This window comes from Rhipicephalus microplus, chromosome 5, assembly GCF_043290135.1.
Source record: "Rhipicephalus microplus isolate Deutch F79 chromosome 5, USDA_Rmic, whole genome shotgun sequence".
NCBI classification, from domain to species: domain Eukaryota; kingdom Metazoa; phylum Arthropoda; class Arachnida; order Ixodida; family Ixodidae; genus Rhipicephalus; species Rhipicephalus microplus.
The window spans coordinates 55,952,511-55,971,566 of record NC_134704.1 but is presented as its reverse complement, the minus strand read 5'-3'; the positions used below and the strand labels follow the sequence as shown (position 1 = coordinate 55,971,566).

General features: G+C 45.6%; 1 protein-coding gene across 1 annotated transcript in view; it reads right to left on the bottom strand.

Annotated features, from left to right (window-relative positions):
- LOC119174518 (uncharacterized) overlaps positions 1 to 19,056 on the bottom strand; it is a 171,179-nt gene that overhangs the window by 60,982 nt on the left and 91,141 nt on the right. The window contains exons 2-4 of the mRNA XM_075895504.1: positions 13,210 to 13,362; positions 11,082 to 11,178; positions 8,484 to 8,608 (exon numbers count right to left, since the gene is read on the bottom strand). Coding sequence (XP_075751619.1) covers positions 8,484 to 8,608; positions 11,082 to 11,178; positions 13,210 to 13,362 — 375 coding nt within the window. The remainder of the gene's footprint in view (positions 1 to 8,483; positions 8,609 to 11,081; positions 11,179 to 13,209; positions 13,363 to 19,056) is intronic.

The window sequence follows — 19,056 nt, the reverse complement described above, 5'->3', positions numbered from 1 at the left end:
ACATGTTGATTGTTGTTATTGATTGCGTCTTGTTGGTTATCCGTAATGCGACTTCTCGGGCCAATGTGAATAAAGGTACTGTATTTTCATAAGTCGTTCCTTCTGTGGTTTTCGGTACGCCTCTCTGCGTCCTCGTTTTTATCAAGCCCGCTTAAAAATAATTTTCATGATTTTTCGTTTGCGGTGCACTGCGGAAATATCTAAGGTTTACAGCGCAAAATTTAGGTGGCAAGGCAACGCACATATTATCTCCCTGTGCTCATATTCTCATCGTTTTCTGTCCATTATAATTACCATCGTACTTTCCACACAACGGCACACAACGGCAGCTTCTCTCTGGTCGTAGCTAAAGTGTATTCATTCCCAGGAATTGGGGACAACTGAACGTGGCGCCATCTCTCTGTGGCAGGTACGGCAGCTTGCCATAACTAAAGGGAAATTAGGTGAGAAAACATCATATCTTATGAAAAATACTAGTTGTCAAAAACGACTCCAAGTTAAATGTAGCCGAGACCCACTGGAGCATTTTGGTAATATTGCAGTATTGAACTACAAAGCGTGTAGCTTTCTGAAAACAATTGAGCGCCGCCTCATAGAAACGCACAGGATCCCATTGGTAAACAGTGTTGGAAGCCACGCGGTTCGTACTGCGAAACTGTTACTTTGTCAGACTGTTCGAATAAGTCTCTGCTGTATAGAACCACGAATTGCTTTTGATAAGCAGCTGTTGGCGTCAAATAAAAATTTTTTCGCCTATTTGGCATTCAGTTACGGCACCCTGCCGCTTTGGGCGACGAGAAATGGCGCTACGTGCAGATGTCCCCCAATGTTCCCCAATCCTGGTCATGCTGACGTCTAAGATGTAGACAATATCCTCGTCTCCGGAACTTCAGTATTTGCTGTGTGCTATTTTCTGTACCTACAGTGCCAGCCTTTCAAGCGTGCTCGGCATGTTGTCAGGTGATTTTTGCATGTACTGCACAAGCCCTTCATGCGTACTCAGCATGTTGCCACGTAATTTCCTTATGCACTGTTCCAGCCTTCCAATCATGCTCGGCTTGTTGTCACGTGATTTTCGCAAGTACTGCACCAGTCCTTCAAGCAAACTCGGCATGTTGTGACGTCATTTTTGTATCCACTGTGCCAGCCCTTCAACCGTGCTCGGCATGTTGCCACGTAAATTCTGTATGTACTGTGCCAACCCTCCAAGCATACTCGGCTTGTTGTCACGTGATTTTTGTATGGACTGGAACAGCCCATAGAGCGTACGCGGCATGTTGTCACTTCATTTTTTTATGTACTGTGCCAGCCCTTCGAGCGTAGGCGTCAGGTTGACACGTCATTTTTGTATCTCTGTACCAGCCCTTCCAGCGTACGCGGCATGTTGTCACGTCATTTTTGTATCTACTGTGCCAGCCCTTTGAGCGTATAAGGCATGTTGTCACAAGATTTCTGTATGTACTGCGTCAGCCCTTCGAGCGTACGCGACATGTTGCCACGGGATTTTTGTACGTACTGTGCAAGCCCTTCATACGTTCTTGGCATGTTGTCACATCATTTTTGTATCTACTGTGCTAGCATTCAAGCGTACTCAGCATGTCGTCACGTGATTTTTGTATGTACTGCAACAGCCCTCCATGCCCACTCAGCATGTTACCACGTCGTCGTTTTTCTATCTATTGTGCCAGTCTTCCATGCGTACTCAGCATGTTGCCACGTAATTTCTGTATGTACTGTGCCAACCCATCAAGCATACTCGTCTTGATGTCACGTGATTTTCGTAAGTACTGCACCAGCCCTTCATGCGTTCTCAGCATGTTGCCACGTTATTTTTGTATCTAGCGTACCAGCCCTTCAAGCGTACTCGGCATGTTGTGACGTGATTTTTGTATGTACTGTACCAGCCCTTCGAGCGTACGCGACATGTTATGACGTGATTTCTGTATGTACTATGCCAGCCCTCTAAGCATACTCGGCTCGTTGTCACGTGATTTTTGTAAGTACTGCACCAGCCCTTCAAGCGTATCTTGGCATGTTGTGACGCCATTTTTGTATCTACTGTGCCAGCCCTTTAAGCGTACTCGGCATGTTGTGACGTGATTTTTTTATGTACTGTGCCAGCCGTTCGAGAGTATGTGGCGTGTTGTCACGTGATTTTTGTATGTACTATGCCAGCCCTTCGAGCGTACGCGACGTGTTGTCACGTGATTTTTGTATGTACTGTGGTGGCCCTTCGAGTGCACGCGGCATGTTGTCACGTCATTTTTGTATCTACTGTGCCGGTGTATTGTCACATTTTTGTATGTGCTGTGCCAGCCCTTCAAGCGTACTCGACATGTTGTCACGTGGTTTTTGTATGTACTGTGCCAGCCCTTCGAGCGTACGTGGCATGTTGACACGTCGTTTTTGTATCTACTGTGCCAGCCCTTTGAGCGTACTCGGCATGTTGTCACGTGATTTTTGTATGTACTGTGCCAGCTCTTCGAGCATACGTGACATTTTGTCACGTGATTTTTCTATGTACTGTGCCAGCCCTTCGAGCGTATGCGGCATTTTGTCGCGTGATTTTTGTATGTACTGTGCCAGCCCTTCGGGCATACGCGGCATTTTGTCACGTGATTTTTCTATGTACTGTGCCAGCCCTTCGGGCATATGCGGCATGTTGTCACGTGATTTTTGTATGTACTGTGCCAGCCCTTCCAACGTACGCGGCATGTTGTCACGTCATTTTTGTATCTACTGTGCCGGCCCTTCGAGTGTACGCAGCATGTTGTCACGTGATAGTTGTATGTACTGTGCCAGCCCTTCGAGCGTACTCGGCATGTTTTCACGTGATTTTTGTATGTACTGTGGCAGCCCATCGAGCATACACGGCATGTCGTAACGTGATTTTATGTATGTATTGTGCCAGCCCTTCAAGCATACTCGGCATGTTGTCACGTGATTTGTACCACGTGACAACACTGTTGTACTTACCGATCCATCGTCCGTACTGGTGATCAGCTGCGGGGTGTGCGCGTTGAGCTCGGCTCGAGTCAGGCGGTTCCTCTGTTCGAGCTCTTTTTCGAGCAGATCAACCTCGCTTTCCAGAATGCTGATGCGTGCTTCCTGGCGTGCGCAGTGCACAGCGCATGCGGGGAACGGGTGGGGTATCTACAGCAAGCGCAAAACGGAAACAAAACGGCAAACAAAAACAAGGGGGCACGAAGCAAACACAAACAAAGGAAAATACATCTCTAAAAAATCTTGCAAGGGAGCATAAGTTTGAGGAGAAACTACGATTTTTCTGTAAAACTATTGATTTACATGTAAGACAGAGAAACTCTCTTGCAAGACAACCATTCAACCGATTTCAATAAATTTTTGCTGCATTTGAGGGAGGAAATCGAATCGTACAGTCATTTCGAGAGAATTTATAAAAATTAAAAAATAGCAAAGCAGGAATTCGGTAAATCCTCCCTTCATCATCCAAAACGGATACAAATTTTCAGTAAGCCGCATTTGTTGCAGAATTGAAGTGACAAAGATTTTTCTGAATTTTCAGATCTTATATCAAATTGTCACAATTAAAAAAAATACTTTTTAGAAGTGTTAGAGATTAAAAACTTAATTTCAAGTAATTTCTAGCAAGGAGATTTATCATTATCATACGTCATTCATTTTTCAGCTCACAATGCATTAATAGATGCAGCTACCAAAGCTCTATTTTTATTTCCTGGTCACGGAAGTGCGGATTTGATGCACTACCGCAACTCAGTATTTGATAGATTTCCCCAACTCAGCTTTGGTAACTGCATCTAATAATGTATTGTGTGGCGTGTGGCCTCTTTTCATATTGAATTTTTCAATATTTCGTGATTAATCCAAAACCCTAAATAAGAAACCTTTCACGGTGCACTACACTTTATCTTCGGCTTATATGCAACAAATCCAATCCTATGCAGCGCAGTGTTCTGACGAGAAAAGCGAGTTCATCGTTCGCATGGATTTGGGCTGCTCAGCTAAAGCTTCCTAACACATAAGTCAAAGCGATGGCTCCTGGGGCAGTGAGCGCTACAACTTGTAGTATTCGCTTGCAGCAAGGCACTATAGACGACCTGCCACTCAAAACGTTATTGTACGCAATGTAAGCCACTGTACAAGCCAAGTTAGTAGCTTGCACAAGTAGCGCAAGGATAGAACCATCAGCGGAGGTAGAGTTTGACGTAGCTAAGTTTGCAAGTAGTGTCAAGCTTTAACTAGAAATTCTATTTTTTGTTAGTACTAAGTACGGCTATGCTTGATACATGTCACGTGGCTACCCGTTACGTGATGTTGACATTTTTATCACGGGACTGGGTGTTACGTTGTTTGTGGCGGAACATGTCACAGGGTTACCCGTTTGGAGATTCGACTTCAGTCACGTGAGAAAAGGTTAGGTGATTTTGGTCATGTCATTAGATGTTGTGCAATATTACGTGATTTGTAGTCTCGTGGCTAGTTATTAAGTGACGTTACGTGGCTTTAGTGACCCAACTGCTCATTACTTGATGTTATGTGTTTTCCAGTCGCATGACTAGTTGTTGCTTAATCTTATGTGATTTTTAATTATGTAACAGACTCGCCCATCATAGCTATTGTAGTCTACACCGGACCAATGGGTACACGTTTTATGGGAGCGAAGCAGTAGATTAAGTAGAAAACAAAGCGAGGGCGTCCCTGTTCGTCATAACGTTGATTATTGTTTCCAATACAGCGGTGCAACGAAACCCTTGGGAGTTCCCCTCTTGAAACATGAGCACGCTATCATTTCCTTCACAATTCATTACACGTGTGCTTTTATACGCCATCATAATGTAATTTGCATCAGGATTCGTTAAGTAAATAAAAAAATATCACAGTACGAGGCTACAAGTTCAGAAACCGTTTATATTTCTATCATTACAATATTGCCCTAAGATTATCGAATCATTTACAGTCTTCATACTGAAGATATAAATATTTTAAGGACTGAACTGCAACGCAGATTGTCCTGAGATCTAAGACTCAATCAGGAAGTTTGTTGAGTGCCCCAAAAGCAACACTGCGACTGCGTAACCGTGAGCGTGAAAGGCTTCGGATTAAGTTTGAAAGCTGGGGTTATTAAACGCACACAAAAAATCTAGGTGCACGAGCTTCATAAAAATTGCTCCTTTCAACATGGGGCTGGAATACCAACTTAGCGACCACGTGTTATGCAGCACAATGTTGTTTACTTAGCGAAGTGCCTGTTAGCGAAGAGTTCACGTTTTCTTCTTTGCACGCTAATTGATGCTCTACTTTTCGATATGAAATCATAATGACTTCCTCAGTTTGTATGTTTCTTTTGGGTGCGATTGAGGTTTTAGGACTAATTGACTCGTACAGAGAGCTTCTGGGGAGGGCGTTTCTTGCGTTTCATGCTGAGCCTTACTGGCCTTGCTTAGTCGATAGAAGCATTTGCTCACATTTCCTGGTAAAGGTGTCTCGTTTGTAATAATAATAATAATAATAATAATAATAATAATAATAATAATAATAATAATAATAATAATACAGCAATAACACAAGAACATTCATGCAGCTATAGTGATAATAGATCTCAGAATATGCATGCATCACTACAGCAGGCGAAAGCTTGCGAAATTACATTTAACGAATTATATATAATCTTGACCATAACTTAAGCATACTAGCTGAATTGTACAAGCTTTTGCGGCTGATACAAAACTAAAAAAAATGGATCGTTGATTATCTAAGCAAAGTTCTAGATGATGAAGGCCGTAATCTTCATTCTGCCGAGAGATTTTCGAGCAACGTACCTTGGTGTCCAAGATGGCTTCCATCATGGTAATGTGGTTTCCATAAGTAGTTCTTAGCTCCTCCGATAAAGAGCGCCATTGTTCTGGGGTAGCGCAGCCGTCTCCGGCCGTGCGCGCAGCGTCAACGATGTTGTTCTCAACTCCTCCGTGCTCCAGAATACACTGCTTTTGACAGATCGTCGAGCAAATACCTTGTGTCGGAAACTGAAACTTTCTGGCAAACTAAATGTGCCGTTGCACCCCTGCAGCTCACTACAAATGAGCAGTCTTTGATAACAGGTTATGCCTAAATAGCGTGTACCCAATAAGGACTTGTGTCTACGTAATGTCTACATTTGCCAATAAGGACTTGTAATTCAGTGTTCCTTTTCAAGAGACATTGAAGGCCTGTTATAAATTAGTTTAGACTAATAAGGCATCCTTTGATAACTCTATTGCGACGTATTTTGCAACCTTATCCTCATTTCCGGAACAAAAAAAAATGGAACTCGCAGTTCCATCTTGGGTCTAGATGCGTTCACCAGTCCTGACTTGTAATTCAGTGCTTGCTTTAAAGAGATATTAAAGCGCTACACTAAATCAGTTTATGCTGATAGCGTATTCTTTGAGAACTTTTATCTCACTGTCTTGAAACATTAGGCTCATTATCAAAAGATAAAAAAGTGGAACTGATGGTTACATTTTTAAAATTTCGTGCCCAAGCTCCAACACCCGTACACGTCAGTATGACGGTTATAAATTTCGAGGTCTCTTTATGCATTTGCACAAGATCGTCTCAATAAAAATTCCTTGTCACGCAATTCTCATGGTTTCCTTTGATATGAACGAGCGGTATTACCAGATCAGTGCACTGTATTACCGGTAATAACTAATTACTGTTTACCAACTAAGCATTTTACAAACCACAGTAGACGTCATTGAGAGAAAGTGCGACTAAGATGAATAGAGGAAAGACAGCGAGTTGGTGCGGAAACTTCAAGGCAGCATTGCCAAATTTATCGTGTTTTTGTGCATCTACTCGCATGCCAAGAAGTCTCGTCGTAGGAAGGTTGGCACTCCCACAGTATTGCAGAAAATGTCGTTTCCTTAGTTAAAGTGACAAAATTTTTTCTCTTTATTGTTCCCCGATGGACACGTGATATAGAAACGATTTTTCGCGTCCCAAAAAACTACTCTTATTGCGCGAAGACGCTTGATAGGAGAGGAAATGCGCAAAAAGAACATGTGCGTGGAGACGCCACCTTGTGATTCACGCACCGAACACCACGAGGTCATAGATTGTGAAGGCGCCTACTACGTCCTACGTGGCTTAGAATAGGTAAAGATGAAGTACATTATCATATGTGGGTGTCATACACCATGGTCATCTGTAGGTGTAATCTATGGGCGTTAATACCAATTTTTTAAAAAATTTTGTAAAGTCCATGTCACGCAAATACGATAAAATGCATTTTTAAATAGGTGACGTCACACGCCGAGGTTTCAGCGCGAAAGTCAAAAATGAAATTTAAGCCTTGATTTTTCTCTCCTTATAATGAGTTTATGATAGTGAAATTTGTGACATTGGAATTCTCAAAGTACAATTTAATAATCTAAACCAAGTCATTGTTTCATTTCAGTGTCCACTCAGTACTTGCGTCCATGAGGTGCTCAAGATTTTGCCAATATATACATATGTGAATGAGGCATGGGTGGCTGATGCCTTCCGCAATACCAGCAAAAAGCAGGCCGCAAATGCCAGACGCGTATTTTGAGAGCATACACGGGCAAGCACTTGTGAAGCCCATGAAAGACATAAACTTGACTTTCACAGTAATTTCTCCGGTGGCACGGTAACACGTGGCAAGGAAGCTTCGACTGACGCGAAGCTTCGAATAGTCAGTTTATTTCATGCGGCAATTCGCTGAACCTTAAAGACGCTTCTCAGAGACGCCTGTATAAAAATTTAACATTCGATCTAACATGCCAAAAAATCGGCTCCAGCAACATTTTCCTTAGCGAGAGATGACTAGAGAACACGAGATGGGAGCAGTTTTGTCGTCAGTATGGATTACCAACTCGACCAACACACAGTTTTTCTAAGTCAGGGGTCTCAAACTAACCTCACCAGCGTGCCGCAAAAGTCGGGAGCCTGGAGAAAGTTAAAGCACGGGTTGAGGGGTAGGGGGAGGGAGTTCCACAAAAAATGACAGTGGGTCACATGGGAATGGAATGGCCCCCATAATTCATTTACACTTGAACAAAATGTCAGCAGTCATTGCCCCAAGAAAGAAGGCCTTCCCTGTACCTCACCTCATAGGTCACTTATGAAGGGGGTTGGACGTCATTAATGAAAGAACACGTTGATACTTGCCTCCACGATGATTGAAATCGGGATACCGGTTTCAGATATTCCGTATATGTTCCACGGTTATGTTTCAACACACATAACGTTTCAACACATGGGACGCCTCATGAAAAAAGAAGTGCTTGAAACCAGTCACATCTCTCTAGCTAATTAATAAAACAAAAGTGTACGAAGACAGTAAAGTGGGAGCTGGGCAGCTTGTTTGAGACCCCTATTCTAAGACCTGACCTCGACGAATCCAAATGCCCGCGTTCGCAATCGGGAGAGTCATGCGAGCTGTACGATTAAGCGCGTTCGTGTTCAGAAGGCCAATGTACCTTGCCAATGTCTCGGTCTCTGGTGTCCAACATGGTCTCCAGGTGGCGCGCACGGGCTTCGGATTCGATGAGGCGGCTCTTGAGTCGCTCCATCTCCATACGCTGTTCATCCAGCATCTGGCCCCCTGCGAGGCAGCGCCATATTTTAAATTTTTATTTTTTAAGAGCTTACGCTACATATCCGAATAATACAACTGACTATGCTGTCCTGACGCAGCAAGGCCACGGAGAACTTACTTTTAACTTGAGCTTAACAAGAAAGACGGAGGCATGGAAAGTACTGCCTAAGAGCGAGTTCGGTGGAGATTCTGCTTTAATCACTTTATTGTCACGCCATCGATACATCCAGTGACAGCAGCACATATGTGGCCAAATAAAAGACTCGCTTTGCAGAGGCACATATATAACCAGGAATCGAATTTCTAACACGTACAACGAAATCGCGAATACAGTATAATAAAAACGTAGTCATTGATAAAAGTCGACTTGTTGACACATGACCCGCAATAGTAGAGGGTAATCAAGAAACACACAAAATTTTGACATCAATACACAAGCTCAAATGACAGAAATGTTATGCGAATTCCACGAAAGTAATCACGAAAGCCTATAAAACACAACATGGAGATCACACATCATATAGGAACTAAAGTACACGACAGTCACATCCTGCTGGTCAATATGGGGAATGACCACCTCTCAAGTATTTCGTAGTATAGAAGTACATCACATCAACAACAAAAATTTGGACATAACTAACTATAACAGTGCACCTACAGATTACAGAGGAATAGAAAGTGCGTATTTATGGTTCTGTGCTTATCTAAGCATTTAAAATTTTGAAATTGTTTTGCAGGGCACTGGGTAAAAAGTTTTTTATATACAGGCAGTAAATGTAATATGTCTGGAACTATTATGTCCCACATAATAGAGGCAGTATTGTCTTATATATAGGTTGGCTGAGTACATATCACAATTACAATGAACGAACTACGCCTGTCACAGCATCACTACAATCACTACAGCTACACGTTTATATTTAGTACTCTAATACTGATCTGTTGTATTGATATGATAATGGTATTTTGGTTTCACACGCACTATCACGCTACGGTTTTCATCTACGCACAACACGTGAGTGTGTATATGATATGATAGACTTCCACTACGAGTGCCTGACTAAGTTTGTTTCGTAGTGCTCAGGATAACCTGCGTTCTGTGGGTATTGTTTTCGCGTAAATGTCGAATGAGCCGTAAGAAAACTTGCTGTGAGGGGCCTCGTACGCCTCTTCTTCTGCCGTGTTTTAGGCAGCTTTAACATGTACTAGGCAGATTCAGACCAGAGAGGAGCGCGAAATAAACTTTTCATGCCTTAGGATCGCACGCAAGTGCAATTGCTCGAACATATCCGGTACATATATGTTCTCCAATACGTGACATTGGACGAGTGGTTTGTATGTATGCGAGTGATATGTAATACCATTCGGTCAGTAACCTTGCCACGAGTCTCGTAGAGGTTACTGAACGTGTCGAACCTGCATGACTCGCTCATATTTATTGGTCACTCGTCACTATGTCATTTGGACATCCTACACGAAGTGTAGGATGTCCAAATGACATAGTGACGAGTGACCAATAAACTACTACACGCGTTTGGACATCCTACACGACTACACGCGTTTGGACATCCTACACGAAGTGTAGGCTTCTTCCAAACTCATAAGCAAGTACATATTACCCTGTTTTCAGGCTGACTTTCCGTAAAGTTACTGTGCACTCATCAATCTGCAGTAACCATGTCATTTTAAGCACGCTAATCTGTTTTTTTTTCTTCACCCAATAACTTTGGTCTTTAGTACTGAAAGTGATTTTTTTTTTCTTTCCTTCACCCAATAACTTATGTCTTAAGTACTCAAAGTGATTACTTGTTCCCTCTACTTATGCAAATAGTAACAAGAGGGAAGGGGGGAAGGGGTCATGTATTCACCTCGAAGCAAAGTAAAACTTACTTGTCTAATAGGTTGAGCTACGGTAACCCGACTAACTAGCGCAATACAGACTGTCGTTGATAATCTCAGTGACTCATGACACCATCTTCGTCCGAACACCCCAATCCCCTCAATCCTCTCTTCCCAATCCTCGACCCTTACGCACCGGAGCTAACGAGTAATCCTGCCTCTTCCTCGCAAGGTTTTCTATTTCTTTTTCTCTTTTGGCCATCACAACTTCCTTTTGTCACTTCCGACAAGGCCCAGGCGTGATATGACACTTTTTACTATTTTTTGCACCTTCATTATACAAGTCCCGGCCGTGTCCAGAACGCATAAATTATCACTAATTAGGCCAGCAGCGCGGAGAGATCGTTAAGGGCGCTCGACGAGAAAATGCCGTGGTTAGCATTTTGCGCGGGGCAACCAGACTGGCCGAGGGCCGAGGTCAGCGATGTCTGGTATGGCAGCGTCGCGAGAAGCCGATCAATCGAGCGGCAGCTGTCAGCGGCGGCGCCGGCGTTAATGTTGCTGCTCGCGATAGCGCCGAACGGCGCTTCCACGATTCCGGTCACGAGCTTATCGGCACCGAAGACGGAGTTGAACCCACCGACGCCCTTGCTCTGCAGCATCTCCATCAGCTTCTTGATGCTCTCGTCTCGCGATGCGAGCGTCTGCTTTTGCGTCTCTATCCTCAGCTCCAGTTCCTGCGAAGAAGGAGAAGAAACGGCTTTAGAGTCACAGTGGGTGCCGTTATTCACGGCTCGTTTCGTAGAGGAGCGCGCGGCGAGAGACTCCTTTGAACTCCGCTTCAAAAGATACATTATGCATTGTTTAGCCAACGCCTCAAACAGAATCGTTGGTTCGACTGAAGAACCAATATTCTTAGCAGAAGAGAAATAGTCAGCGACCAGCACAGAAAGAAAGGAAACTTTTGTTTGGCCTAGTCACTGTCCCTTGTCTGTTTAGAATGTACCCTCCCGGCCATGCGCGATTCCATTGAGCCCTTCGACTTCAAAGAAGCAATGTATACACAAAAAGATAGAACGAATATAAAAGAAAGAAACATGTGCTTCAGCAACTGCTGCAGAGGCACTGTCTGCAGTGCTTCAGTGGTTGTCTTTTGTTCATGAAGGAGAGAAAGTTTAAGACAGGAAGATCGAAACAATTTAGGAATGAGAAACATGACGTGTCACTCAAAGAAAACAGAGATAAACTCCAGCTTTCTACATTGCTCTTTAATTGCCCCACTCTCCATATGTGAAATCCGGCATAAAGGAATTACTCGCTAACGAAAAAGATCGTCGAAGTCTCTTGGAATTTTATTAACAAATGGTAGTAATTCATTGCTTTATTCATTTCTGAATTTTCAGCACATATAAATCAATAAACAGGAATAAATACGTGTGTTTGTTAATTATTTGCCGTTAACAAACTAATTATTCATTGATTAAATTATCAATAATTACGGCCGTCGAGCTAGCACAAAGCGAGAACCACAGACATGGTACTTCGCTTCAACCCGTGTGAAGCACTGTTTGATTTTAAAAAAATGTACTGACCCGATTCATTCATTCATTCATTCATTCATTCATTCATTCATTCATTCATTCATTCATTCATTCATGTGTTCGTGGTTATAGTGCATGAAAAAACGCCCGTATGACGTGCACAATGTGATTTTATACCTGAAAACTGCAATAATATCAGGTGGTGATTGAGCCGTCACGGTATCATTGTGCAGCAAAATGCTACCTCGACAGCGTGGGAAATAATTACCGCAAGGATTTGTTGCGAGAGTAATGCTGTCCGCTATGTGGTATGCAATGAAAGCGCTAAATGGCGTTACTTAAGCATAATTAGGCGCGCTAACTACGAGCTCGCGGCTGCAGACGTCGTAAACAGGGCTGATAAGTCATGACACAGCCTAGCGAGAACAAGGGCACGTCAGTCTTCTATCCGAGCAGACGTGTGCGCGGCGGAGCCCACCAACAATGCACTTCAACGCATATCATTCGTTCAGATTCAGGGCGTAGCCAGAATGTTTTTCAGATCGGAGGAGGAGGGTGAGGAGAGGGGCATCGTGAGTGTTCGGTCAGTCTTTATGTATGTTCATGTGGTTCCTGCGCGCGTTTACATATGCACGTGTAAATACCAGATGCAAAACTGAAAATTTTTCTTGGTGTCGCTCTTGAGCCCAGTTGCAGCAACACCACCATCACCACGTTTAACCTCAACTTTTTATATGGATGTTTTCTTTTGATCACCATGTAAGCCTGCAACTTATTTCTAGTTTCTCAGCCAAAGCAGTGACAGAAATTAACCTGAAAAGACGTTGAGGATAAAGCGTCTGTCGGTTGAACTATCATAAATACCAGGAATACCAAGGCTTCGAGACTGTCCCGCTTTGCTTGGTTCGGTGAAAGTGACCAAGCAGAAAAAGAAACCCTACGAACGCTGTATCGAGCGTGCGCACGCTAATTGGAGATCTACGAGATAGACATTAATAAAAAAACTGACAGAATCAGTCATCCTGCAGTGAGCAGCTTAAATCTCCGTAGTCGCCCAGCTCTTACATTGCAAGTCTCTCTCGCTCTGTTGCGGTACTAGTTTTTCTCTCTCTCTCTCTCTCACTCGCACAAACACACACACACACTCACATTCATTCCCTCGCTCACATTCACTCCCCCACTCTGTCACTCCCTCGCTCACACTCACTCACTCACTCGCTCACCCACCTTGATGGTCTCTCTGAGCAGGAATATCTCCTTGGCCATGTGCTCCTTCTCGGCGTAGAGGGCGTCCAGGTGCTGACGTAGCTCGGCGTCGGGATTGCGCATGTGCGCCATCCGCAGCTCTTCCTCCAGCTGACGGATCAGCGATGCCTGCTTCTGCGCATGTCCAAAAGGAAACAAAACGCGCTGAGAACATTGCAGGTAAAGGACCACAGTAGTGTTCAGTACTGAGATACGCCAACTGGCTAATAGAAAGTGTTCTACGCTCTCGAACGAGGTAAACCGTGCTGTAGAAAAAAGGACGACCTTGCAAAGTTCCCCACTGGTCATCATGGTAACGAGCGGCGCTGACTAACAATTCAGACTTGGATTTATACAACCGATATATTAGATATGAGGTCGACAGCAAACGCAGCTCAACTGGTAGAGCAGCGGCTGCGTTGCCCGAAGGTTGCAGGTTTGGTCCCCGCAGGCATGAATTTGTTTTTATTTCTCGTTTTATTCGCTTACAACGGTACAATTAACATCTCCTTGAACTTCCTCGGCTTTAGTGTCTGTTAGTTTTCATTAAAGGTTTACCGAACTGGACAATCGAACCGGCCCTGTGCAGCTCCCGTGACCCCCAGCCATTCCTGGTCCGTATATTTTTGAACACAAGGGACTCGAAACCATTTTGCGTAAACAATTTTTTAGAACCTTGAACATGTTCTTCGAAGGTGCAGAAGAAAACTAAAGTGCTACATAAGTATCTGAAAATCAGCAGATCTGCGAGATCGCCAGCAGACTGCATGTGCTCTCCCAAGTTTGCTCGTGATTCTCTTCGTCCTTTTTTGTTTTTGTTTTTTTCACGTGTCTTCTTTTCGCCCCTTTATTCCTTCTCCAGTGCAGGGTAGCAAACCGGACATGCGTCCCGGCCTTTCCATGCTTTCTCTTTCTCTCTGTTGTATCAAACAAAATAAATTATTGAGCCCTCCAGTTTTTCTGTTATTTTCATTGGACAATGACTATTGGACTATTTTCTGTGACTCGAAGGCGGCACTGTAGTCTCTACTATCAGCCTTACGCCGTGGACCACACGAGCAGCTGGTACTAGGGATAGCAGAGGTTATACACCACCTGACTGAGGAAGGGCACCAAATTACATTTCAGTGGTTACCCAGTCACTGCAGAATCATCGGCAATGAACGGGCCGATCAAGCTGCCCGCTCAGCCCACACAGAAGATCATAAACTACGACCACCACTTTCTACGACAGATGCTGCACGAAAGCTCCGCAGGCTTGCTCGCCAGCAAACCGCGTCACAATGGTATCAGCCACACTTCAAGCATGCCTGACTGTACTCGCTTGACCCTACGCTAAGTCTTCAAGTCCCGTCGAGGCTTTGCCGAGCAGACCAGACTCTGTTATGTAGGCTGTGGTTGGGCGTTGCGTTTACCAACGCCTACGCTTTCCGCATTGGGATGGCCGACACCGCAGCCTGTGACCATTGTGGCAAAGAAGAAACGATCCAACGTATTCTTTGTGACTGCCTAGAGTATAGTAAACAACGACTATGCCTTCGCAAGGAACTCAGCAAATTAGATAACCAACCTCTGTCGGAGCAAGGAATTCTACAATATCGACAAGATGCAACTTCACAGAAGAAGGCCCTGAAAGCGCTACTACACTTTTTGCGATCGACCGGCCTTACTGAACGGTTGTAGCTAGGACGCCCTTCCTGTGTGTGTTTTCGTTTTCACATGAGTGCACGTGCGTGTTTTTTTTTTCTCTTTATCTACCCCCTATTTCTTGCCCCTATTTCCCCGCCCCCAGCACTGGGTAGCAAACCAGATGCCATTGTCTGGTTAACCTCCCGGCCTTTCCTTTCTCTCTCTCTCTCTTTTCATTGGACATGAATTTCCATTAGACAATAAAAATCTTACACTCTTAAAGTCATGTCCTTTTTTTTTCAAATTCGAGCTGTAAGATGCGTATAAATTGGACCTACAATATAATCAAACCTAGAGTTTTCTCAAGATTGCAGGGTACCTGTCGTTCGGACTGTCATAATATGTGCTGCGCGGACGCGAAACAGAAACTAAAAAACCGACAATAGTGTGCCGTGCGGTGGCGAAGAGGATGTGATGTGTGCGTGTATGTGCCGTGCGGTGCCTACGAGGAAGACGACAGCTCGTGAGGCGCGGCCTCGAGGGTGCGTGACCCGTGCCTTCGGCAGTGCGCGAGGTACGTCGTTCGAGGCAGGACTACCTCGTTGGGCGTCTGGCCCATAGGTACGACCCAGGCCACGTCGCGACATTCGTACCAGCCGAGTGGACAGCTCAGCCTCCGCTAGACGACCGGTCTAGGAGAGCTGGCGCCAGGTGCCTGGACCTGTCCTTGTCCCGCTGGTCGTGGAGAGCTGGCGCCGGGTGCCTGGACCTGCCCTTGCGCCGCTGTTCCAGGAGGGCTGGCGTGGTTTTCCGAGGCAGACTGCAGGTGCTCAAGGGCACAACTCCCTGCCGCCGGAACACGTATGTCGTCGGCTCCAGTTCGTCGACAGTGGCGCTGAGCCACTGGAGTTCGACGCGGCGACCCTGCGTCTCCCGACCTCGTCACTGCAGGTGACGACGCCGCACAACGTCGACTTCGCCACTGAATGGTGCCGACGGGGCATCAACGACGGCCCAGGCTACTACCCCGACGACCTGAACTGTAGGCCGAACGTTCTACTTATTCATTTAGTTTAGCCGCGTGTTTTTGTTAGGATCTTCGTAATGTGTGGATTGTCCATGTGTGAAGGGTACAATAGAAGTTGGACGTGTGTTTGTGCACTGGCGTGCTGTCTGATTCTTTCTGGAGCGGTCCTGTCCCAATAACATCACAAACTGGCGAGCCTGCCAGGATCCGCTCGTTAAACCAGTGAAAGAAGACAGTTTCGCTCGAGGCAGACACACGTTCAGACTGCACCATGGACTTGGAAAAACTCGCCGCTATAGGGCTCCAACTAGGGTTCTCGGGTGCAGAGCTAAACAAGTGGATTGAGGCCCAACAGGCTAAGCTAAGGGATGAGAGAGCTGCAGAGCGAGAGGCAGCCAAAGAAGCTGACGAGAGGCAGCGTGAAATTCTGCAGCTTAAGCTAAAGCTTCAGGAAGAAGCTCAGAATATGCCTGTAGCAGCTAATGACGCTTTGACTGCGCCCAGCACCTCCTCACCCCTCAATCCGCAGAAGTTACTGCCTGTATTTGACGAGAAACGCGATGATCTGCACGCGTATCTGCAGCGATTCGAGCGCGTAGCCACAGGACAGGATTGGCCGCAAGAAAAATGGGGTCTCGCTGTTAGCATGTGCCTAACGGGTGACGCGTTAACCGTGATAGGCCGAATGACTGCCGCTGATTCGCTGGACTACCAAAAAGTAAAGAAAGCTCTACTGCAGAGATTTCAGTTTACGGCTCAAGGCTACCAAGATAAGTTTCGGAAAGCACGAGCAGCAGATGGTGAAACTGGACGACAGTTAGCAGCAAGAATTACCAGTTATTTCGACCATTGGATAGACATGGCAAACGTATCCCAAACCTATGAAGGTCTAAGGGATCACGTAATCTCTGAGCAATTCTTGCGTTGTTGCCATCCAAAGCTGGTTGTTTTCTTAAAAGAGCGAGAGTGCAAGTCACTAGATGAACTCGCTAATTTGACGGATCGCTTCCTTGAGGCGCAGAATTTGACTAATATAGGAAAAGGTCCTGACCCCGCGAAAGAGTCCAGTGGAAAGCCTACCGAAGCGTCGCGGAAACCGCAACTCAAGTGTATCCTGTGTCATCGTTTCGGACATTTGGCTCCTGACTGCCGCAATCCACCTAAGCAGATGCTGAAATGCAAGTTGTGCGGTAAAACGGGACATGTCACAGAAACTTGCCGAAACCAGCATGGGGACAACAAACCGAGTTCTTCGTGCGCATTTAGCGAACCTGACTCTGCCCGGGCCGGTGCTAGAAAAACAGCCAAGCGTCCAGGAGGGAAGATTCCTTGCTCAAGTCACCACGACGACAAGAACGTGCAGGGTACAATACGTTTCCTGGCCGACGGGATGCCGGTGGTCGAAGGTCTGCTGCTAGGAAGAGAGGTTCGAGTCTTACGCGATACGGGATGCAACACGGCAATCGTCCGACGGGAGCTCGTTCCTGATGTGTGCCTGACAGGCAAGAAAATCAGTGTCGTTCTCCTAGACAGGTCAACTAGCCATCTCCCGGAAGCTATTGTACAAGTCAACACGCCGTACTTCACAGGGATGCTGAAAGTGGCTTGTATGGATCAACCCCTCTATGACCTTGTGCTGGGAAATCTTCCAGGCGTCAGAGGACCATACGATCCAGATTCTGACTGGAAGCAGGCGACTCATACCCAGGTGGATGAGTTACCTGCGCAAGCACACCCGACCAAGTCACCTGTCACCTCAAGATCTGCTTCTTCAAGCGTGGCAAAAACCAAAGCCAATCAACAAGGTCAAGAAAATATCAGGCCTTTGTACGTGTCAACAACGCTCTTACCTGACGTTACCAGAGCCCAACTCGTCGAGGAACAGCGAAATGACCCGGCACTCAAAGCTGTCTTTGCTAAAGTGAATAAAGAGTTCAAATCAGGAAAGGGCCACTGTTACGATTTCATCGAAGATAAAGGATTGCTTTATCGGCGCTACCGCCTTGCCACTGGCAGGACGTTTAAACAGCTGGTCACTCCGAAAGCGTTCCGGGTAGGCATACTGGACATTGCTCATGGCAGTATCATGGCGGGACACCAAGGCATCAAAAGAACTACTGATCGTGTCCTAGAAGAATTTTATTGGCCTGACCTGAACGGAGACGTAAAGCGCTTTGTCAAGTCTTGCGACAAGTGCCAGAGAACTACCCCTAAAGGAAAAGTTGGAGTCGCACCACTAGGCAACATGCCTCTTATCCGGACACCTTTTGAAAGGGTCGCGGTTGATTTAATCGGCCCATTTTCACCAAGATCGGACCGTGGGAACCGATATGTTCTGACACTTATCGATTTTGCGACTCGCTACCCTGACGCTGTAGCATTGCCCGCAATCGATGCAGTTCACATTGCGGAAGCACTCATCGAGATTTTTTCCCGCATCGGCTTGCCAAAGGAAATCGTCACCGACCAAGGGGCAAGTTTTACCTCAGAATTAATGAACGAGGTTAGCAGGCTTCTCTCCGTGAAGATGCTAAAGACAACCCCATATCATGCGATGGCGAACGGTCTCGTGGAGAAATTTAATGGCACCCTGAAGACAATGCTAAAGAGAATGTGCCAAGAGAGACCTCGATCTTGGGACAGGTACCTAGCTCCGCTACTCTTTGCATATAGGGAAGTTCCACAGACAAGCCTCGGGTTCTCTCCGTTTCAGCTCATTTACGGCCGCCACGTCCGAGGACCGCTAACCGTGCTGAGAGAACTGTGGACAAATGAGGGGCTAGACGCAGAAACGCGGACGACTTACACCTACGTCTTTGATTTGCGCAATCGCCTAGAGGAGACTTGCAAGATAGCCCATGAACAGCTGGAGAAGGCTCGTGTGAAGCAGAAAACCTATTATGACAGGAAAAGTCGCCCTAGAAAATTATGCCCAGGCAACCAGGTTTTAATTCTGCTCCCGACTGACTCCAACAAGCTGTTAATGCAGTGGAAAGGGCCGTTCCAAGTCATCGAACGGAAAAATGATGTCGACTACGTCATCGATGTGTTTGGGAAAAACAAGATTTTTCATATCAACATGCTCAAAAAATACGAAGAGCGCGAAGTGACGAAACCACAACAGGTGTCAGTTGTTGCAGAGCTCCACGAAAATCTCCCCGAAGAAGAAGACG